Source organism: Lonchura striata, chromosome 5 (assembly GCF_046129695.1).
Source record: "Lonchura striata isolate bLonStr1 chromosome 5, bLonStr1.mat, whole genome shotgun sequence".
In the NCBI taxonomy this organism is placed as follows: domain Eukaryota; kingdom Metazoa; phylum Chordata; class Aves; order Passeriformes; family Estrildidae; genus Lonchura; species Lonchura striata.
In genome coordinates this window covers 48,849,574-48,874,059 of record NC_134607.1, presented here as the reverse complement: position 1 = coordinate 48,874,059, position 24,486 = coordinate 48,849,574, and the positions used below count along the sequence as shown (strand labels likewise).

Below are 24,486 nucleotides of genomic sequence, written 5' to 3'. Positions count from 1 at the left end.
ACTTTATATTAGGATGTCCGAGAACCCCATATCAGACAATTAATTTTAAACAATAGACATGAAATATTCTGAAGGGAAGAAATAGAAGCATATCATTAAAATTACTTAATTTATGGTTTAATTAATTCTCAGGGAAGGTATCAAGAATGTTGATAGTATGAAAATAATCTCTAAGAGACAAAAGTGAAAAATAAACTGGAAATTAGTCCTGAAATGATTAGAAGAGAAAGAGACCAAAATTTCATTAACCCTAGACAAATCAGCAAACTAAGGCTGTTGGAACACTATCAAAGCAATTCAACTGAACATTTCTAGAAGGGAATAAAATTTCTTTTCATCTGAACAGTGCTATCTATTTTGTATGTATTAATATTTGAAGTAACATCAAACCATTTCAAGGAAAAGAATGATGCACCTAGCAAAGAAAAAGCCAGAATAACATTCCTCTGGAATGCCTTTTTTGTATAGCTCTATTAACAGTGTTCTCACTACCTAAGCCATTATAAAAAGTGCTGCTCATGGACCATTGCTTCCAATTCCAGCTTCCCAGTGCATTGCAGGTAATCAAAAATCAACTTCATCTGGTGCTTAAAGATTTCTTCAGCACTCAACTACTTTCTGCAATAGGTGCAGATTGGCACATAAGTACAGGAGTTTTCTTTATTATTGCTTGTTTCTCAACAAAGGCAAAGAAGCTTAAAGTGCATCTTTGTGTACACAACACACATACTTTTACAATATTATGCCTGACAGCTATGACCCTGAGTCTTTATTTTCAATTCTTCTACTATTATTCTATTATTTGCAGTACTTAAATTTTCCTCAGTTTTTCATAAATTTTGATCTATCCTGGGCATATTTTTGGTATCTTTAACTCTTAAAAACAAGTGAACTTTCATGCACTGTGCATTATTAGATATATAAATATATATACATTTTCAATTGATTCCATCAGGTAAAATTAAGTAATCCTGAAAACACAAAAGCATGAAACAGATAAAGACAGATTAGGACAGAAGTATCTTGCAGCAGAAAATCAAACCTGTATTTTGAAGTTTTTCACATAAATCTGAAAATGTTATTTCCATTTTAAAGCTGTATGTATTTAATGTACCTGATTCTGGTGTCCGGACAATTGCACTGTCAATGTAGCCTGCTTCAGTGGTAACTGCAGAGACTTCAAAAAGATAGGTGGTGTATGGCCTGAGGTTAGTTACAACAAAGCTAATTGGTTCACTCCAAACAGAGCTCATTCGACTTGCTGCCTCTGTACTTGGAGTCACTGTAGTCTGTGAAAGAATTGTGGATTTCCCAAAAGTAGTTGAAGGGGTTGTAGTACTCCACAAAAAAGATTCACTCTTATCCTATAAGTAGATAAGAAACATAATAAGGTGCATCTATAACCAATAATTGTAAATAAATGAAGATAAAATAGGCAGACCATCTTTGAAAAAAATTATCCTAAATTGGTTCTCCTTTTTGTACTTCAGATTTAGGCAGACTGTGATAGTGCATCCTGTAAGTGACAGTGTTACCGTTTCCTGCCTTATTCAAGAAGATCTCAAATCTAACTGAACAGCAGCATCTCTCTAGGATTCATTTAATTATTTCCAGTTTCCTTTTTCAGTATTCAGTCTCTCTCTTGAAAAAAGTTCCCTAGCAAGGTTCTTTTGCATTACATGTATGTTGTATGTGTATATGTGCATACACATGCATAACATACATATATCCACACATCAAGGATAAAACCAGACAGGGGTTTCTTAATCCATCGTGTCAGAAGATAACTGAAAAATTGTAAGGCATTGTGGTGACCAATGCTTATGGTTCAGTAGGTGGCAGCCTACCTTCTCAGTGCTGAATTATACCAGCCTGGTGTCAGGAACCTTTGCAATGTCTAAGATGAACTTTCAAATAAAAACTGTCACCAAATTTATTATGATTTATGTCATTTAAAACTGCACTTTTCTTTAAAGCACTAAGTATAAGAAATTAGAAAAGAAAGGTCAAAGGAAAAAAAGTTTGGTTACTTGACGTTTTGACATTTCAGTAATTGCAAAACTGTGCTCAAAGTAAGAAGGAAAAAGAAAAAAATTCTAGAAGAGAGAATTTTCTTCAAGAAATTCCAAAAGGATACAATGGTTACAGGTCTGAATTTAACAATGAGAACAATTCAGACTGCAACCATATTTTTGAAAATTTCTCTGCTAATCATGTTCAGTTTTTATTTTGATATGAGAAGTATTTTAAAATATTGAAATGTGCTACACAGAATAAAGCATATTTCTAAAATACAAAAAACATTATCAAAGTACATAGAGAATAAGACATTTACTATACCATGTCTTCACTGACCAAAAATAAACCCATAAACCCTGTAAGTTCTTGGTTTTTCCTAATTGAATAGTGTGTAAAAAAAAAAAAAAAAAAAAAAAAAAATTGAATTAAAAAAATAGAATTTTTATATTTCATTATTTTCTGTTAAAAGGATGCCAAACTTAACTTTTCATAACATTTTTACTTTGATTAATCTGAACTTTTCAAGCAAAAGTATTCAATTTAAACTACTTTGAACAGAAAGGTTTTTCTTCATCCATTTTATCCTGTCTTGGACAAAGTCTGTAAGGTTTTTGAATCTTTCTGAAAAGCAAGCCTCCACATTTTTATGTCTTAAATTTTGAATGTACAACTCTATTCTGTGGGTTGAGTCTATTTCTAATTTAAAAGGTTTATAGCACTTACATTACATTCTGGTAACCTCCCAGACAGAAGGTCCTCTACTTTAACCAAGACATCTTTCACTACAATTCCACTTCTTGCATGTTTCACACTAATCTTGAAACTAGTTATCTTTCCATTTGGTTGCCGAGGGAGAAACCAGATCAGATTTACAGCTGAAGAATTTAAGGCTTCAACTGTGAGATTCACTACTTTACCTGGAGCTTGAAAACAAAACAAACAAAAGCAGTGAGATAAACCTTTCTTCTCAGTACTGAAAAATAGCAAATTCTTCTCTTTTTTCTTAAATGCCATCTCTAGCTTCCAAATTCTGAAACAAACATATAAAAAACATTCACATACACATGTAAAGTAACTGATATACAATCAGTTGGTTTTAAATCTGGTTTAAGTGGGAAATATAATTTCAGTCTCATAATATATATAGTAATATGTTTGGTCAACTTAAAAATATTTTCTTAGAAGCAAGTCATCTACTGTTCCAGAAGTAGGAAAAAATTGCCCTTTTTTTCTGGTTAAGAGCATCTTATAACACTGGGTGTTTTATTTCACTTTACCTGTGTCATCTTTTCTGCTGCACATAGCTTAAGTAACTTGATTCAATTGGAATATTAGCTATTACTGCATAAATGCTGCTCTTTGTATCAATCACAATTTCTGTGGCCTTTTGTCAGAAGATCAGTATTAAACACAGCACAAAGGATTGAGATGCAGCATCTAAATCAGATTTTACATGCTATTTTACATGCTGAACTCTACTGTGAATTAGAGCCCTGTGGCCCTGTCTTAGTGCTGCCTACACGTGGCAGAGTCAGCAGCTGGTTCTGCAATAGCTGCCTTAGTACTAAGGAGAAAAGGCTTTTCACACTCTTTTAAAACAAAAACATTCCACATTTACAGACCTTCCACAGGTGAATTGAAACAGCTCCTCCAAGCCTCATATTTAGTGCTTTCAGTCCTGCTAAATCTCTTCCAGATCGTTTACCTCTTTTCCCTTCCTCCCAAACCACAACCTTTATATTTAAATAATTTTATCTTCTGGCTAACTTTTTAACTTTAAATTTCCCATCTTTATGTTCATTAAGATGTTTGGCTTTCCTTAGCCATCAAGGCAAGAATTAGAACAAAAACCAGTTGAGAATGTAAAAGTATAAATGTTATACTGATGACACAAAATTTCCCTATAATTTGAAGAAACCTTCCAATTACACTTATAGTAAGGCATTTTAGGTTTAATAAAAATGAAGAAAGAAATACTTCCAAAAATAAAAATCTTATGTTCTCATATGGAGAAATGCCAGTGCTGTCCTCTGTCAAACATGAGTAAATAATAAAGCCCATAGAAATAAGGTTTTTACCAACAATAATGCACAAATAGTGAAGAATAATGATCTCACATAGATCCATGTAGCAAGTTTACTACTCCTCCTTATATTGTGTTCATGAATTATTGCATAATTTATGCAGAGTGATGATTTCTGCCATTAATTAAGATATCTCACTCTGCAGTTTGCACAGAAACTGAAAGCAGCCTAAACACAGATGGGCAGTCACTGCCTTGGCACAAGTTCTGTATTCCATTGAGACTGGCTCACAAGTGTATGAGCTCGTCAGCCAAGGCACAACTGCTCCCGGAGAATGAGCGTGATCACAAACACCAGATTAGTAAAGATTGTGCAAACTCAGATTATATGCTTTAATCTTCAAAACCAACAAAACCAAATTTTTATTTCAGATTTTTTTTTACCTTCAGAATTAATACATAAAATTTAATAAAATACATGCTGTGCTGAAGTTCATAGAACCCGTCTCTAAACAAATACAGATTGACTTAGCAGACAATGGCAGAGATGATCCCACAACAGTCTGTCTCCTAGAACTGTTGCAGGCAACAGCAGATAGATCTGCTTGACAGGTAGCTCTGCTCTGCTATGACCTTGCTTTCTGGATGCTGCCTACCTAGAAACTGGCATAGGAAAACTCCAACAGACTTTGTGTACAACACCCCTATGGGCACACCCTAAATGCTGTTAGCAAATAGAACAAAATTAACCTTTGTCACTGAGTGATAGAATAAGAATAAGGATTTTGTTCTAAATGCACTGGAATTTGTTCAAGTATGAAATTTATCATGGAAATTTATTTGAACAAATTAGAGCAAATTTAATCAACATAATTAACAGCTTTATTAAATTTACCACTTTCTGCAGTCTGGAAAAGGAAAGGATCACTAAACACTCCAATACCAGCACTGTTCTCAGCAGCAACCTACAGAAAAAAAAAAAAAATAAAGTATCCACATTAGAAAATCTACAGTATACACAGTTTCAGGGAATATGAAAATCCTAAGGATACACAGAGATACAACTTTTAGGTTTTAAACTATAAATATACAGATGCACATGCCCTTTATAGTTGTGTTGCATAATTTATGCTCAATGTTTAAATGTAAGAAAATAAAAGGGAAAAAGTATGTAGCAGCATACGAAATTGAGAAAACCACATGTGACTATCCACACATAAAAAGAGGATCCCTATTTTATGCCAAAACCAACAGCAAGAACATTAGTAACACTCCTTTTTCTTATCACAATACACAACCCAGATTCTGCATTCCTATTTTACTTACTATAACTTAAAAGGGTAAAAAGGAGAATAAGTTGCCTTTTATTTCTCTGTCTCCTGTAGGCTAGTGAGGGCAGGTGAACCTTCCTCAAAGCAGAAACCAAGGAAAGCATGACTTTTTGCAGAAAGGCAATAGGTCAGGGGGAGTGTTGATGCACTTTATGATGGAAATGCTTCAGTGCTCACAATCAGGGATGAGTCTTCCCACAGAAGAGAAATATAGCAAGACCTCAGTAAAATTTATCGAGATGAACAAAACAATAATGCCATTTGCTCTGCAATATGGGGTTTGGTGACAATTCAGCTTGGTGATGGGCCATGGCATCCAGTACTGACAAAGAAAGAGGAAGAAAGTCTAACTTCTTTTTTTGAAAAGAAGTAAAAGGGACAACAAAAGGTAAACATGAGTAAAATTCCAACAGTAATGATAGAGGTGTGGGAAAAAGAAGCAAAGTGAAAAGCTCTCCAGCAAGGTTGTAGCTGGCAATTTAAGGTGACAAGGTTGTGGCCCTTGGGCTTAGGGAGCTGACAGTGCAGACTGGGGAAGGCAGGGTGAGAAGGGGTAGGTGTGCAAAAACTAAGTGTGGGTCACTGTGGAAGTGATCCAGCACACAGTGAGTAGCAAAGGACAAAAGAAAACCAAAGGCCTCAGGCCAGAAAGGGAAACTTGCTCTAATCACTTCTTGGCACTAAGCAGTGCACTTTTCAAATACTGTAAAGATTTAACAAAAAGACAAAGCTACAACGGACAAGCATAGTAAAGGAATACAAGGTAGCATCAAAGACTTAATCTACAAAGACAAGAAGAACCTGTGTCACTGGCTAGCTCCTTCCTAAGCCATACAAACACATGCACAAACCTCTCATGACCACGGCCAACCCTACCTACTTATGCTTCACAGGGACAATGACTTGAAACATCCTTAGGCATTGATAAATTCTACGGCTATATTGCAATAGCTGAGGGAATTGACAGGAGATCTTCAGGGGGTTGAAATTCTGACAGTATTTAAATTAAACCATGTAAATCATAATCTATGTCTTCACCCAAACATTGTTTTTATTACCTCATCTCAAGATAGGTATTGTAGAAAGAGGTCTGAAACAAAACTAATATTAAGACAGACATGGAAATTCCTATCTCATATGTGCCACTTCAAGGCAACAGAATGGAATTAAGCAAATCAACACATACCTGCATTTAATTCTTGGTATTGAAAAGAGGAACATCTACAAGGTTCTTATGAAAGAGCAAAACAGGCAAAGGATTGCTTGGCAGATACTGCTGAGAGAGTGGTAATTAATTTCTGACCACCTGAAGTCATCTATTGTTGAAGAATTCAGAGATGGATCAGGAGTGCCTAATCTCAGTGCAAACAACTTCCATGTATGGAAGACATGCTTTTTTGGACTGGCTGAGATGATTTAGTAATCTACATGTAATATGCAAAGCACACCAGTAATTTGAAAGATTAAATTATGTTTTACCACATAATGCCATATGTTAATATGAATATCAGTAGAAGAAGGTACATTTCAGTGCAAGTTTGACTGGGACATTTTTAAATAGATTTTAGAAACACTATTCAAATAAACTCAAACAAATATCTGGCTAATATATTTTGTTATATGGCAACAGTAAATAATGTGGTCCCTCAGAAAACTCTATAGAAAGCTACTATAAACTCATACAATTTACGATAAATCAGAATTCAAAATACTAAGAGGTATTTGTAAAAATTTTACCATAATTTCATAAGTTGTTCCAGGGTTAAGACTGGTGAGAAGAACTTCCAAACTATCTGGCTTTGTTGTGACCTGTGTATAAGCTGTTTGCATCCATGGGCAGACTTCTTTATATTTAACAATATAGGACAGAATTCTCCCATTTGGATAGAGTGGTGTGTTCCACGACAACAGAATCCCAGCAGAACCCACTCTTTCACCTGCAAGGAACACAGGTGGACCAGGATCTAAAACAAAAAAAAAAAAAAACATGAAAAAAAATTATATATATGCACACACACTCACACATACACACACACAAGCACACACATCTAAAACAATTTTTAATTAAGATTCATGAGAGTGGAGACTCATTCACAGATTCTACAGAGAAATTAAATCATCTGCCAGCATAACCTCATACAACTAATGAAAACTGATGCACTTCTGAATAAAAATCTTTTTTTTCTTGCTAGAGTCGTTAGGTTAATTTTGGAACACCAGAAACATTCTTCTGTAAGAATGTAAAAAATGTATTGGTCAAAACTGCTGTTAAAAAAATAGAGTTTAATGCCAATTTGACATCTGATATATTCTAGCACTCAATTAAAGTGTATGCTCTTAAAATGCACATCTGCTTTGGCTACATTTTGTTGGAAATAGCTCTGAACATTTATTTATGTACCACTGTAGGTATACATCAGTCTGGATATTATTGCATGACACAATAGCCAATTTTTCAAAAACTTCTAAATTCTTAAGCTCTCATAGAACACTTCTGATTCAGTGAATTTTTAAATAGTAAAAGAAGATGAAAAATTTTAATGACTGTTCAAAACTGATTATAATTTCTTGGACATTACTGTGTGCATAATAAATGTAAGAAAGCTAAGTTTAAAGAATGAAAATTTCATCAGTCATTTTTAACTCACTTGTCACATTTGTTGTCACAGTTCTACTTGCAGGTGAACTATAGACTGAAGAAGAAACTGCAGAAACTGTAACATTGTATGTTGTTCCAGGAATAGTATTGGAAAAATCAGCCTGAAATAGGACATTGTTTTATTTAAGCCTTTTATGAAGAATCACAAAAATGAAGCCCTCTCCCCTCAAAAAAAAAAAAAAAAAAAGAGCAAAACCAAAACCAAATCAAAGCAAAAAACAAACAAACAAACAAAAAAAACCCCAAAAAAACCCAAACAGAAAATACCCCTACAAAACAAAGCACAAAAAAACCACAGACAATTTTGAGCAATTTATAACTAAAAATAGTTTTTTACATCTACAAATAGTTTTTTACATCTGTTAGCTGCAGTATTTTGTTTTCAACTACCCTTCATAAAATGTGTACAACATTCAGTATTGAAGAACAATAAAATTGACTATTAATTTTATCCCAGAGTCTCCTAACAATGGATCTATATAGGTTTTTCTGTATTATCATTATCAAAGTAAATATGAAGCATTATAAAACACCATTTTGAAAGAATGAACAAAAAAGCAACTTGAAAAATAAGTTTTTGACCCTTAAACTAACCCATTTTTTTCAGTAAACATAATTATTAACTTTTTTAATCAAGAAATTATATAAAATACCTGTATCTTTGCAGTTCCAATGAAAAACAAAAGCAAAACATCCAGAACAACCATTACTTCTGTTTATATTTTATGTTCCAGACAGCAGAATTAAAAAGTGCTCCTATATCTTTTTGATGGCTTAGCAGTGAAATGTTGCCTGCATTAATGATTTAAGCAGAGATCTTCCTGGCAAGTACACAATTAATGAGTCTGTACTGCTCAGTAGCTCTGCCCTTCCCTTGTTAAACTATTAATGAATCCTTGGATGACGGTCTCTGTCCTTCTAGTAGATTTTAAAAAAAAATAGGTTCACTACCTGTTGTTAGGTAGCAAACTGTGGATGCTGAAATTCACTCCCATCCCACCAATTTTTCATTAATACTTTCATATTCATATGTGCATTAAACAACGAAGGAGGAAAGCTTGAATTCCTCATCAGCACTGACATAAGGAAAAGCTGGCTCTGCAAGTCCTGTAATAAAAGCACTTACTTGATACTCCCTAACTCCAAGATCTAGGATAACAACAGAAGCATGATCAGGAACAAGAGCCACATGAAATCTGTCTACAAGCCCATACGGTAGTCTCCAATACAGTGAAAAATAATATGATGAAACATTGAAGAATTTAAGACCTTCTGGCTTTGCAGGTTCTGAAAGAGAATTGTGGAATAAAAGACATTAACTTAGATAACTCCATTTAAAATATATTAGTAGAAAAGCTGAATAGAAAAGCATCGAATAAGAGTTTACTTGCTATACAAAGGATTAGTCTGGATATGGCAGCATGTGATCCTACAGTTGCTACACTACCTCTGGGATTTCATTTATGGCTCCCAACTATGCTGGGATGCCTGTTCACAAAGGGCAAGCTCAAGTGTCTCTGCACAGTGCTCAGTTAACAACAAAATCTCTGCACAGTCCTGGGGTTTCTGCTGTCCTCAACCTTATATATAGCACTACTGCTGATATAGCTACTGCTAAAATTGAAATTCAAGATATAGCTAGAGTTTGTTCTGCTGCTAGCCACAGGGTTGGTAACATTTTTTTACATTTCATGTATTTGGAATGCCAGTAATTCCAGGAAGTCTAGTTAAGACCCCAAAATCTGGGTAGTCTACTCCTTTTAGTAAAACCAAATTTCCACCTGCTTATGCCACAACATCCCATTTTCTTCTGCTTTTAAATACACCTGTAATATAGTGTATTTAAATTTGAAATATCATTCACTTTAAGCCTAATAATGATTCAGATTTTAAATTCTTCAGGAGGTCATTAAAATCTTATCTACATATATAATTTTTTCACCTGTACAATCTCTGGCCATGTTCATATGTTTTCTTTTTACTTTGGAACTCATGTACAACTATCAGCTTTCCCCATGCTCATCTCCCAGAGTAAGCCCAGTCAGTGATGCTCTTTGCCTTATTTCAGATTCACCCTGGACTCAGTCCTCTGTCTGCCTTTTTAACATGGTTCTTCTGAATTCAGATCAAATCTTCTAGTAGTTTATACATTAGTATCATACTGTGCAGTCTGAGTGATATATAACTTCAACTCTGAAAGATTTCCATTCCTCTCTTACTTGCTGTGAATCTGCTAAGATTATATATCTTTGATGAAATCTTTACACAGACTATGCAAAGTTGCATAATTGTATCACATTACTCCAGTTGTGCCATCAAATAAGCTGAAATATTAATATATCCAAATACTAACTTTAGATTTTATATTCCATCTTTATTTGTCTTATATGTATATTTTTAACTCATGTTTTTATTTTAACACTAACAGAAAAAAAATAATATATTAATAATATGTGTGGATTTGTGCAAGTTTAACTGAGAGCATAAGTTCTTCTTCTTAGTATAATCTAATAAGTTTTGAGTCCTACTGCTGTCATTGGTCCTATTATTTGCATGGATCTCATCTTCCATTAAAGCTGGATTTTATGCTTATATAGGTCTTTTTTGTACAGACACACATAAATTTCTGAGTGTAGTTTACAATCTAAAGCCTTAATTCTACAAACATTTCTAAACCTGTTTAACTTCATTCACTGTAAGAAAAAAACTTATTGAAATAATTGTAAGGTAAAATTCAGCTTGTGTGTATCTCTGCAGGATAAGATCCAAAATACTAAAAACAGTCAAAAAAAATGCAGCACAGCTAAAGACATGTTTCTGACAGGTTGAATAAGTAATATGTGCCCACAACAACAGCAAACTATTACACCTAAGACTTCTTGAAATTTGGAGTGAGGTGCACACTGATGAACATGCACTGTTAGGGACAGCTCCCATTCACTGGCTGAGGAAGCAGGAAACCATACAGACCTGTTACAAATTCAAGGAAAGCAGAAGCTCCTTCAATATTTCCTTTTAGTCTTTTCAGTGTGAAATTGTAAATGCCCCCAGCCATCAGGTCTGTACCACTGAAGTCAGTTGCTGTTCCTGGAATTCTGAACTTTTTTGTGAAGGTGTTGTTTGATAAAGATGCTTTATAAGAAGTGAAGTTAGTCTTGGTTGGATTCCACATTACAGTTGCAGAGGAAGTATTTACCATTTTTAATGTCAGACCACATATCCCAGCAGGTTCTATGGTAAAAATTATTGAGATTAATGAAGAAAACATTAATCCCTAGTACTTAAAACATAAGAAAATAACAGCTTTTAAAAATAAATGGTTTTTACCTAAATGAATGTTTTGAGACTTCAAAACACCCTGAAATATGGATACAAATTTTAGAACTCTTCTTGTGGATATACAGAAAAGAGTGTCCATATGTTGCACAGGGTAAATAAAGCCTGGGGATGTACCTCTGGTGTGCATTATGAAATTTATGGAAGAAAATTTCAATTTTATCAGGTCTTCTCTAAGACCATATTGCTCACTGGTACAATAGGATGAGAATGGAACACTCTGTAAGCAGAAGTACAGATTTTAGTCACTCTAAAGTTTTCTAATACATTATATACCACATAATTTTAGAAAACTGTTCATCTGTTCACTTAGTGACACAGTAAATAGTATAGTCTCAGTGATTGTGCCTTTTTTCTTTTTATATAGTATTTTTTATTATATGAAGATTTCTAAAATCAGATAATTCACTAATAACACCTCCATTAATTTGTGCAGCACAGCTTCTTGGGAAAGAAAAATGTTTCCATTCCCCCTAAAAAGTAAATCTCCCACATAATTAGTTTATCTTGCTTGAAGCTTTATGCAAAATACTAATTAACCTATGCCTATTACTCAGCATGAAAAAAAATCCTAAGGGTTTACCATTAACATCATACTTTCCATAATCTAGTTATACTCAAGATCCATCCACAATTCTCATGTAAATATTTACCTGAGGAATAAAATCATCTTTAAGAACATAATAATGAATATTCTGCTGCACCTTTCATTCACAAGAATCTGCACAACTTGTTCTGGTGTTTTTTTTGTCAGAGATTTGCTTATCTTTTAATAACTAAGTGCATTGGAAAATACATGTTTCTCAGAGACAGAAACTGAGTGCAAGATACTGGTTTCTGGACTTTTTTAAGCTTTCTGAAGCACAATTCCTCTCTTACTGTCTTAAACATTCTGTGTCTTTACACAGGAGCAATACTCTAATCTATGAGACACAGAAAAAATAGTAAACAAAATGCAAGGTAATTATGAAAGTATAGGAAGATCTATTCTGTCAAGATCATACTTTGTTAGAGCTGGAAGCTTTTTTCAAAGAGCTATTCTCAGCCATGTCTATACCACTCAACCTCAATCCAGCGAGTTATGTACAAGGCTCCTATTTAAACAACTATCACAAGAAGAAGCACAACTTTCCTCCCAAAGCTGAATTTCATTTTGAGCTCTGTGACCTTTTTGAGTTACTTACAAACAATGATTTAAATGTCTCTGAACATCTACCAGTTTTCAAAGTGACAATTTATAAGGTATTTCCTTACTTGTGATGACTTTTTTCTTCACAGCCACAGAGGAATCCAAGCCTTTAATTGTCCTTAACTGAAAAATGTATTCTGTCCCAGGAGTCAGATTTTTCACTACAACTCTTCTGTCATAAATAGTTCTAGTAAGCAGCTTTTCATTATTCATCAGAGAGTATGAAAGCTATGAAAGGAAAAGAATTCCTTGTATTAGACTATTTAAGTTCATAAAAGTAATGCTCAGAGCTGGCAACTACCTGTAATTATAAAAATATTTAGAATACTTTCCACATTTTAATAAAAAATAATCAAGCAGCTTTATATTATGTTCCACCAGTGTAGAAATCCAGCATTCCTTAATAGCCCAGTAGTGAAAGCAATGACTTTTATATTTAAAAGTAGATGAAATAAGAAATGTGAAGTTGAGGCTTACAGGGTTTTGCTCTTGGAGGAAGGATAATAAAGTGTACTCTGACTCTTCAGTCTCACAACTATACTGATAAACTGTCAATTAAGTAACTCTATACCTTTCTGGCAAAAAAAACCCTCAAAACAAAACAAAAAAAATAGCAAAACAAAATAACAAAATCCCAAACAACTCCTAAAACCATTCAACCAAAAAATCCACCCATGCCATGTTCAGAGATGAGATTCTGAAAAGCCTCCCAAGGAATCAGTCACTCAACTCTGTTGCTACACCTTGCAAATTCATCTGCTAAGAGCCACTGCAGAGAATAAAAGGGCTGGAGATATCAAGGCATTGAAGTCTGGGGACTGAACTCCTAGAGGCTGAGGACTCCTTCTGACATTCCGGACAATTCTAAGGTGACAAAAAAAATTCCTGCAGCAGTTCTTTCTGTGGATGTGGAAGAGTGTCCCTGCAGACTGGTTCCTATCTACACTAGTGAGAGGCAAGATGCAGACCATGCCTGCCCTGCAGAGGAGGGCACTGGACCTCCAACAAACACCACATATTTCTCAGGGAAGACTCTTCATACTGAGACCAAGTAGGGTTGCAACTGCCTGCATAGAGAGTCCTGTCCTGCAACTAGTCATTTCCTCCAGCAGAAAGGGGACGTTGTTCACATGGCAGTGACCTGAAAGCACTGGGGTTAGCTGCTATTCATATGGGGAGGAATGATCCATTTCCCCTCTATTTTACCAGCGCAGTGCCTGTTTGTATAAAAAAAATCTTGGAAACTGTCATCATCTTATTAGAATTACAGCACTGCAAGATGCTAGAAGCAAAGCTATAGATTAAAGATTTAGATCTAGTATAAGGAAGTTAGGAAAGTACCTTTTGTGCACTCTTCGCTTTACAAACTACAATATATTGCATAGAAAGTTGGTGAGCAGGGATGATTAATTTTAAATGATTAGTAAAGCGATCCCTTTTATGCAGGTGCACCTTACCAAGCAACCAGTCTACGAAAGCCTTTCTCATTAAAGATTTAAGATAAGCTCATTTATACAGACAAAGCACTGTCTAATGTGGCTGCTTGCTCTATGAGCTGCTGGACAATAATACCGTGACATAAAGATCAATATTACACATGACAATTATTTTCCACAGAGCGGCAAAAATAGCATTATCACATTCAAAAGTGGATCTAAACTGGTTCAAAACATGAACAAGATAACTAAATTCAATTTTAAAATTCATAAATATGCTCCAGGCTGCACCAGCAAATAGTGTGAGAAGTTGACTGGCTGCTCTTATCCCTTGAGTTCAGTGCAGCTTTACAGTAATGAAGAGAGAAGAAATGTTAAGGAACTATCCTAAGGATACTTAGATTTCAGGTTTAGGTTAGGAAAAATTGGAGCCATAGGAGAGCAGAGGGAAAAGAATTGGGCACTGCAATATTAGGGTAAAAATAATGCAGACCATCAAAATATGCTTTTTGCAAAACATGCTTTGACTCGTGGTAGTGCTATATACCAAATAATATCCCATTTAAGTAAGTTAACTGTGAAGGATTATACCTAGAAATCTATATTGATTCAAGTGATATATTAAAACACCAATATACTAACTTTTGTTGACCACATGTCGATACAGTGGCTACAATATGCTAAGGGTAATACAAGACAGACTGCAAAAGGCAGGATACAAAAAAGAGACTGGCTGCATGTCATTGCAAAGTGTGATCCATGCTATTTAGATGCATGCTATTGTGGATCATTTTTGACAGAGAGCTAGAATAAGGAATGATGAGAAATTGAAAAAAATGAAGTTTATAAAATCATGAACAGTATAGTGAACAGAGAAGTACTAATTTTTTTAAACAGGGCATAACAAAATTATGAAGTATAAATAACAAAATAAAAATCAGGAATAGTTCCTGTTTTTCTTTATGTATATCCAATTGCACTCAGGAAATCCTTAAACTACTTATTGCCCAAGGCTGGAAGGATATGGCAGATATCCAAGGTTTGCAGTTTTGTCTAATAAATTGTTATATTTTTTTTAAACCCCAGAATTTTTCTTTAACTTTCTAAACAAAACGTTTACATTTGTGTGTAAGAAAGAAATTTTTTATTTTTCACTTCACTTAAATTATTTTGCATGACAAATTTGAAAAGCTAAGAAAAAAATATGTTGCAGTTACATTCAACCCTTGACCTGTGATCCTTTTTATTTCACACTAGTTGAAAAATTAGTTTTTGAGAGCTATTAAAAGTATAATTTTTTAAATTTGTATGTAATATAAGTACATATTTAGCTGACGTTTTTGAATAGCAGCATTTCCTTCCAATACGTACATGGGATATAAAAATAAATATTTATTACTGGTTTTGCATCACCCACAGAATGACAGTTTCATTCAGAAATTACAAAAACAAAAAAAATTTTCATTGGTTTCTTCCCATTCTCATCTTACCTGAAGCATATCAAATCCTCCTCTTGGTAGTTTCCAAGAAATATAGACTGCATTTTCTTCTTGTCCAAACACTTGTAAATCTGATGGTGGATCAGGATCTGCAGATGTAAAATTTAGATTTAAAATAATCTATATTTATTTTAAGGAAATTGACATCTACAGAATACATAGGTTTAATTCATTATTTAATAGTTTGGTCTAGAAAGAGATTTTATTTTGTACTTAAAAAGAATTTCAAATAAATTAAAATCATCTCTAATATTGGAAACAGAATCAGAAATAAAGTCAAACTTTGTACATTTTTATGGAATTTTTTTATCATCCTAACACTACTGCTGATTCAGTTAGTGGCAAAATCCCACTTAATGCAGAGGAAACTGTGTTTAAAAAGCTTTTATATACTTAGTTATTTTCAAAGTTGTTTAGATTGAAATGAAAAACTTAAAAGCATTCATTCAGTCATTGTTAAGATCCATGGATATAATAAGGAATAGCTTTTCTTAAAAAAAAAAAACTTAAAATATAAAAACCTTAATTATCTGAAACTATGAAAAGTCATTAATAAACTGAACCTACAGGTGCTAATCTTGAGGACAGTAGGGCGACTTCTTTTTAATCCATTTGTTGTCACAATATTGATTAAGAAATCCGTGCCTGGCAGAAGATGCTCAAATTTGTGCATTCTACAAAGATCAAAATAAGAGATTATGTCCTTTGGGGCTCTAAAAGAATATGTATGTTCATATGTTAATTCTTTATAATTTTATGGATATTATTTGCATATTATGTGTGTATACATGTCTATATCTTGGGAGTCAAAAAATATTTTAGTACTATAAAACCTTAAATAGAGTGCATTATAGTATGATTCACAGCAAGTTCCAGTGCTAGAAAGTTTTAAAGTATTTAATTAAATATCCAGAGTGGCACAGAGATTCTACTGGTGCTCACCCCAATTAAGGATTTTATGTGCTCTTCTTTGTATAAACACATCATATGAGAATTGGAATTTGATTTAAAAATGCAGTTCTTAAAATACAAGAACATAGTTTATTACAAGAGTAATGTTTATCAACTGAGCCATCAAATACATATAACATATAAATAATAACGCAGGGTACTTATTTTAAATATCCAGGGAAACAGCTGCTTTGAGTTCATGTCAGTTATTTTTAAAATGTAATCATCATACCTCACACCAGGAGGGAACATTTTCTTCTCATTGAAGACCTTACTGTTTATTGAAAGAACATATCCATCAAGTGTACTTTGGGCTGGGGGCCAGGTAAGAGTTATTGATTCAGCGTCTCTGCTGTAGTTCAGATATTTGACTGCACTTGGTGCTGTGTGACAATAAAACAAAATGCATTGATTCAAAAATCCATCTTAAACACATTTCTTTATGACAGGCCTTTCATCATCAGAATGCAATAGAAACTCCACATAAATGATGTCACGTTTTTCAAGGACATGCAGACTACTACCACTGCAGAAACATGTACAGTGACTTTTGTTATCCAGGAAATCCAGAACCAAGATGTTTGTTGCTCTGTAATGCTGCTTAGCACAGTTCTGACATCACTGATGTGGAGTTCCTCAGAAATGGACAATTTTTAAAGAAAAGGTCAGTGTAAGAGGTAACACACTGTGCAGACACTTAAGTCCCAACTAGCACTGTGTCTTTTATTCAAAAGTGGCCAAAAGGATATGTCTGCAGAAAAAGCAAGAATTTCATAGAGTAATAATTCCTTTCAGTAGTCCCCCAGACTGCAGTTTGCAGCCCAATGATTTCATGAACCAAAGGTCCTATATAGTAAATCTCAGCAGATTTTTCTTTTATGAATGTCTTTGGTCTCCACTTGAACCTATGATCGCAATCATCAGACAAAATACCTTGTGGCAAGGAGTTCTGTAGTTTATCTACAAATTTCATAAACAACCATATCCTTTTGCTTTTTTTCTACTTTCTGTTTTCTAATTTCAAAAATGTTCTCAAAAAGGAAATGTCAGAGAACCATGATTTACTTGCTCCACAATTGCCTCCCCACACTTTGCTTTCTCTCTAAATTTACATTGTTCCTGTACCAGTTTTAACTCAGTGGTTCCTTAAATGCAAAATATTACATATCTTTGATCACATATGCTGAACATTTTCAATCACATCTACTATGCTTGATTTTTTCACATTAGTGTCCTTTTAGAGGAAACTATAGTATGCCAGATCTAATAGCCTGAGAGGCCATGTCAACCAGCTAGAAGTACCAGAATAGAGGAGAACTACATTACTGACAAACAAATGTCCCAACCCAAAGTAAAACTAAATGTAGTAAAGCCCAAATTTACTTGTGATTTTCTCTAATATTGATAGCCAGACACTATGAAAGTATCAGTTACTGGACTGTAGAGCTGCTTGAATCAACATGAAGTTAGCATTGGTATCTCATTCTACACAGGAGCTATATTGAGATTCTTAATGGTCTCTTGCAGTCAGAAAATAAGAAAAATAGTAAAAGAGAATAAGGAGAAAATTACAAAGATAGCTGAATTACTCTTATTTGTTTGAGACAAAAATGAAATTTAAGAAGAAATCAAGAGATATGGATGGAGAAAAAAAAAAACACTGAATTTGACAACCTTGTGGTCTTACCTGTGTCTATTTCTTTTGTCACAAAAACACTGTCTCTGAAACCTTCCTTCTCTGTTCGAATTGCAAAACTGTACAGCTTACCAGGACTGAGGTTGGAAAATGTTGCTGCTTCTTGCTTGACCTTCTGGACCTAGAAAACCAAATACAGTTTTCACACAACAGCTTACAAAATTTACTTATTTTATATAAACTGCACATCCAACTATTTTAATGGGAAATAAAGCCTTTCATTCACCCTCTGACTACTTAATAGAAGACTGAAAAATAGCTGCAGTGTATATGCATGGTTTGTGCTCCACAGAGCATACCTTGAAAGCACTTGCACAATTAGTACAGGTAACCTCGTACTGCTCAAAATCTCCATCAGCACGGTCCCAAGAGACCTGGATGGAAGTGTCAGTGACGTCACCCTCTCGTACATTCAGGGGAGCTGCCAGACCTACAGATGAACATAAAACATCTCTCTGTTCAACCCCAGGCATTGCTCAATATAACACTTTTCTTATCTCCTGGGGAGACATAAAAGTGAAGATAATCAGTAACAGACTAACAGAGGGCAAAATCTGGTCTCAGACATGCAGACACCCAGCAATTCCAACATAGAGAAAGAAAAAGTAATAGAGAAAAAAAAAAAAAAAGATATAGTAATGCCACTATTTAAGGAAAATTGCTTGTGTTCTTATCTTAAAATTACTTGAGGTAGAAATTACATTTCTCCCTGAGAACAGAGCTGTCACTCCTAGGTGGGGAAGCTATCTAGGATGATGTTAATCCCTCCAATAGCACTACCATAGTGGTCAGAATGCACCTAAATTTTGTCAAAAGGCTCAGAAAAACTAGGTAGGTCAGGCTAGACAAATACAATTTATCCCTTACTAGTATAGTCTTGTTAGGTACAATTCAGATCACATTACAGGAGAATTCCACTCTTCTCTACATCTCTTTCATCCCCATCACAGCCATTTCTGTCTGAAGTATAACAAAATTTTCACTTTTTCTAAGGAAAATCTGTATACATGTGTGGTGTCAGGATTTTTACTTCTTCCAAATTTTTGAGGCCCCAGAAGAGTCAGAATAAGAGGAGGTTTCATAAGGCACTTTCCCACTAAATTTAGGAAATGCTGGCAGAAGACTGATTGAACCCCAAGTTTTTATTAAAACTGTATTTTAAGAAATATCAGCTTTCAAGGTTTTGTGTATTTGGGGATGATATTTACTGTTTTGCCCTCATCCTCCTCTTCTTTCTTCCTTACTTCTTTAGATCCTATCTTAACTTTTACACTATTTCTATTCGGAAAGAAACAGGGCCGGAAAAGAATTTCAAAGGAAAATTAAAAAAATGGGAAAATAAAAACTTATGGAAGTATGAACACAATAAAAAATAGGAAATTAAAACCACAGATTTTCAGCAGGTATTTTTAAACATTTTTTATGTTTCTATTATAATTGTGTTTCTAAAAGCCTTGCTAGAAGATGTCCTGTCCACCTACTATTCTTTTAATGTCCTTGTGAATGAATTTATCACCTTGGAGAACTTGAAAACTTTTATTATTTGCTTAAAGATGCACCAGGAGGAACAAACATAATAATTTCAAAGCAGAGAAGTAACCCCATTGATACTCATTTACTTGTTTAAAATAATTGGTCAAAATGTGTCTTGTCTCCCACAAGGACAATAATTTAATACAGCCTAAGTCCCTGAAATGCTTGCTAGACATTTTATACACAATATAAAAAGTACAAATTAGCAAGTTTAGAAATTATAAGGGATTATTATAGTCTTATTTAGAAAACAGCTAGTCATAGTATAACTGCAGAGTGCTTACATAAATATATCGAGATGATTTTTGAATAGCATGTCTTTTCTATTCCACTGAAATTAAAAAAATCTTCAAGAGGTTCAAAAATCAAGATGTTATCTTGTGCAATTGTACAAGTACTTAAAATACTCACATGTTTTTACACCATTTATATGATAAGAGGAGCTCAACATTTTTCCACTTTTTGTGGAGACGCAGAAATCATATTCTCTTCCTGCAGTAAGGTTTTCAATTGTAATTTTACCATCACTTTTTATAATGAATGTTGCATTAGGTCCTTCTTTACTTGTAATATATATGCCATCAAATACTCCCATATCGGGCATGCGAACAAATAGTACCACAGCATTGCTATAGAGCTCATACGGAACTACAATTTGAACAGGCTTGGGCTCTAGAAGTAAAAAAAATGGCCACATGTTAAACCAGCTGAAAATAAATTAATCAAAACCACATAATGCACCTGAAGCTACTACCTTGAGAAATACTCTCGCCAAGTGCAAATTAACAGCTACCATAGCACATCATTGCTCAGAAACAATAAACAGCCTGATCTTTTAACTATTTATTACTGGAATTTCCTTCTCAACCACAACTGCACCAAGAAGGTAAGCAGGACAAGTGGAAAACTATACAGAAATGTAGATGTGGATAGGGAGATAATCATGGAGAATGAGATGCATTTGATGGATACAACATTGATGTGTTTAGATTTCTTCCCTTACAGTTGGCTCTGACAGCAGTGAAATATCCCATATAGAATTTTGTCATCTGTGTTGTGAATGAGGTATTAAATAAAATTCTATATTAAAAATTCTTGAAAAGAATTAGACTGTTACCCTCCAAAATACTGTAATCATTTAGAAATAAATAACAATGCAGCATTTCATGAATCTATAACCTGACAGCTGCAGCCTTCATATATTAAATGTATAAGTGAATCCTGCCCACTCCTTTCATATATGCAAAAAATTTATACTACACCAAAAGCATTTCAACAGTTTGGTAAAGTAAGACCCCTCAGTGATGGGGAAGATGCTTTGACAAACAGTGCAAAGCTTTCATATTCAGCTATTGTTACTTCTAATTCTTTCATAGACGTCTCTCACTAATGGTAGGGCAATTTTTTCTCACAGTTCTCAGAACAACTAGCATATCTCCAAAAATCAATAATCTGTTTCAACCATTCCAATATTTTCCTATTTCAATGCAAATCAATGATTCACTGAGCTTCTTTTGCCAGTGAGAACAGGATTTCCAGCTGTGGTCCCCATCACAGCTAGTACCAATACATTTTCTAAAGCTGCACTGTTTTGCAAAAATTGTTAACTTTGCTGTTAAAGTTAAGAGTGGATCTCTACATTTCATATTTAAGATTTGATCCTTGGCTATTTAGGAAATTGACTTGATCTACAAAATGTATTAGGTGATAGCAACAATAGTGAGAATAACATATGCATTATAGTCTAGTTTCCGCCATAAATAGTGTCTTACTTAAAGTGCATTGAATGCTCTTCAGCTCACTCATACTTCCATTTTTTACACTTGCCACTGCTATTTCATAAGCCATTCCAGGAGTTAGGTCATCAACCTTTAATTCTTCTTTATTAGTTAATAAAAACTTTTTTGTTTCACTGATGCCTGCATTAGGTTTCACTTGAATGTAGGATTCCTGACACTCTTGTGGCAGCTTCCAGTGAAGGATTACACTCTCTTCTTCTACATCCTCTGGGTGAATATAAACAGCTGTAGGTGGACTGACAGCTTAAACAAAGAAAAAGATGTCAGTATAAAAACCATACTTTATCACTTTATAATCACTTTCCAATAATGTCTCTTGTTGTTTTTTTTTTTTTTTTTTTTTCCTTATAAAATGTCACGATTTTAAACCTACTGTTTTGTTTAAGTATTTATTAAAATAATTTGCAGGTAACTACCTGTTAAAGGCAGATTGTAATTTTGTGTTTTCTCATAACAGATAAGGACTCATTTTGCAAGCATATTCCATTCCACTGAATATATATGGAGTAAAGAGATGACACAGTGTGCCCTAAAGAATTTGAGAAATTGTGGTAATCTTTTAACTTTGCTAAAAAAATAAGTATTCAAACTATAAATCAGAATTTATCAAGGAGAATATCACTTCTTTAGTTCATACTAATATGCTCTAAGTAGGCAAAAGAATAAATAAATAAAGGGATTGGTACTTTCACAATTTTATAAGGTTCTGAAGAATATCCCATCAACCACAATCTGACATGGCTTTAAAAATACCTTTATGACTTCTATTTTCAATTTAGATTCTGTCTAGTGAAATAAAACAACTAGAAAATAGATACATCACCTGTTGTGATTAATATAGGCTTCTCATGGCAGCTTAGAGTTCCTTTCTCTGCTGCATTCTGTAAATATAACTGATACTGATGATAAGGTTTTCTATTTTGTATGATGATTGAAGTCTTGCTTTTTTCAACTAGTAACTGTTCCCAGATGTTGGTTTCAGTATCCAATATGTTGACCAGGGAATAATGAAAAGCAGCACTGTATGAATGCTGTGGAGACTTCCATTGTAAATGTATTTCTGTAGATGAAACATATGTAGCCTCTAACTTCTGGGAGTGCAATGGCCCTGTTGAATAAGATTAGGAACAGAAATACAGTAATAGTTTCTCATTCCTTTTATTGATAGTGGTGGGGTGTTTTATTGAGCCTGTTGGTTTGTTTGTTTGTTTAAAATAGAGCTTGAAAATTTAACAATGTACACTTACATGCAGGCTAAATATTATTAGAGCAAATCTAACAAAGCAACAGTGACAGTAAATATTGATAAACAGAGAATACAGGAAACAGAGCAATTAAAGGGCAAATATAAAATATACATGGTTATCTGGTTATTACTGCTGTTTACTTTTGCAACTTACTTGTTTCTATCTTCAGAATTGGACTTAAGCTAATCTGTGCTCCTTCTGGGTTCCTTGCTGCTAATAAGAAACTATAGCAAAGGCCTGGAGATAGCTGCCCAATTTTTGTTTGAGTTGTATTCACAGGCAAGTTCAGATTATATGGTTTCCACTGATCAAAATAATACTTAAGTATAAGTGCAAAGCCTGACTTAAGCCACATGTCCATACTGCTCCACACAAATACAGCTTCAGTTGTCTTGACATCATGCACATCAAACATGAAGTTTTCTGGTACCAGAGGTACTGAAAAAGAGCATCATAAATGAAAAAAAAATTAAATAATTTAAAGTCTTTTATTTTTATATTTGTATTTTTAAATATAAACTTAATCAGGGCAAGGCTTTTAAGAATAAATGTAAAAGATTGAATAAATATAGTTACATTCATATTCACAAATATATGGTAGCTGCACATAGCAGAAAAATCCTGTGAAGAAATAGTCTGGGCCAGTGGGATCTCTCTGAAGGGCATAGCAGTCAGTTTGATTTTCTGGTATCATTGACAGAGATGAGATACCATCTTTTAGAAGATAAGGAGATCCATCTGTCCACAAGAGCTGACCTTCTTCCTAGATTGAAATAAATGAAATTGAAACCCAGATATTTTTAGATGATATTTATAAATTATTAAGGTTTCCCTCATTGCAAGCATTATCTTAAATATCCAAAAATTATGTACTTCATTTATACAAGTTGATTATATACATCTATTTTTAATAAAGGTTCCAATTTAAAGTTCCATTCCTTCTATCACAAAAGATTACAAGATACTAATATAACATAGCATAATATAAAATAAGCCACATGAGTATGTTTTATCTTTACAAACAAGATTTAAAAAATCATTATTAATCTAATACTTAATAATTTTGTATGCATAATTTTCTAAAAAGGGTATTCTCTTAAAAAATCAGTCAGTCAAAAATACTCATAAATTGAGTCTGAAAACAAAAATATTTAGCTGAAAAAACATGGCTAGGTTCACAATCAGATGAAGAAATGCCATCTATCCTTGCCCCTTCTCCTATTTGCTGGTTTCTCAGGTGTTAGGACACTCACTCACACCTCACTCCACTTTCTAACCTTTGAGGTACTTTCTGTTCTTCCAGCAGAGTTCTACAAACACTAGGGTGGTACAACATGACATTTTGGAGGAAAGATGCTTGCAGAATCTTCTTACAGTATCACAAGGCAGAGCCCTCCAGTGGGACATGGGCTTCAATCTGCACTACACTAACACATTCTAAAATCTATAGGGGATTAATGGAAAACCCAGAACATTTAGGCACAGCACTGGGGCACTCTCCAGAGGTAAAAGAGCATGAGCGCTCTCAGACATAGCAAGTTTGTGGTCCTATAGGCTAAGTGAGTTCTTTAGGTACTACAATGGAGAAAAGTTGAGGTACCACCATCATTTTAAGACTTCTGTTATTTATTCTTTTATTAAAGCTGCTCAGAACAGGGGAGAGGAGGAAAAAAGCTTTTGTTTTCATTTCCCTGAGAAAATGATAAATCACATTTGTTGAAAATAAGCCTATTTTTTCAATTAATTTGTTGTGTTGAAAAAATGAAAT

The 24,486-nt window shown here is 33.9% G+C and overlaps 1 protein-coding gene across 1 annotated transcript in view; it reads right to left on the bottom strand.

Annotated features, from left to right (window-relative positions):
* Positions 1–24,486, bottom strand: part of PTPRQ (protein tyrosine phosphatase receptor type Q) — a 124,179-nt gene that overhangs the window by 90,395 nt on the left and 9,298 nt on the right. The window contains exons 7-24 of the mRNA XM_077783541.1: positions 23,295–23,481; positions 22,872–23,156; positions 22,295–22,579; positions 21,445–21,714; positions 20,084–20,344; positions 18,439–18,569; positions 18,131–18,260; positions 16,676–16,826; positions 16,060–16,166; positions 15,484–15,581; positions 12,623–12,785; positions 11,003–11,263; positions 9,159–9,319; positions 8,022–8,133; positions 7,111–7,337; positions 4,938–5,007; positions 2,743–2,942; positions 1,115–1,364 (exon numbers count right to left, since the gene is read on the bottom strand). Of these exons, the coding sequence (XP_077639667.1) occupies positions 1,115–1,364; positions 2,743–2,942; positions 4,938–5,007; positions 7,111–7,337; positions 8,022–8,133; positions 9,159–9,319; positions 11,003–11,263; positions 12,623–12,785; positions 15,484–15,581; positions 16,060–16,166; positions 16,676–16,826; positions 18,131–18,260; positions 18,439–18,569; positions 20,084–20,344; positions 21,445–21,714; positions 22,295–22,579; positions 22,872–23,156; positions 23,295–23,481 (3,349 nt within the window). The remainder of the gene's footprint in view (positions 1–1,114; positions 1,365–2,742; positions 2,943–4,937; positions 5,008–7,110; positions 7,338–8,021; positions 8,134–9,158; positions 9,320–11,002; positions 11,264–12,622; positions 12,786–15,483; positions 15,582–16,059; positions 16,167–16,675; positions 16,827–18,130; positions 18,261–18,438; positions 18,570–20,083; positions 20,345–21,444; positions 21,715–22,294; positions 22,580–22,871; positions 23,157–23,294; positions 23,482–24,486) is intronic.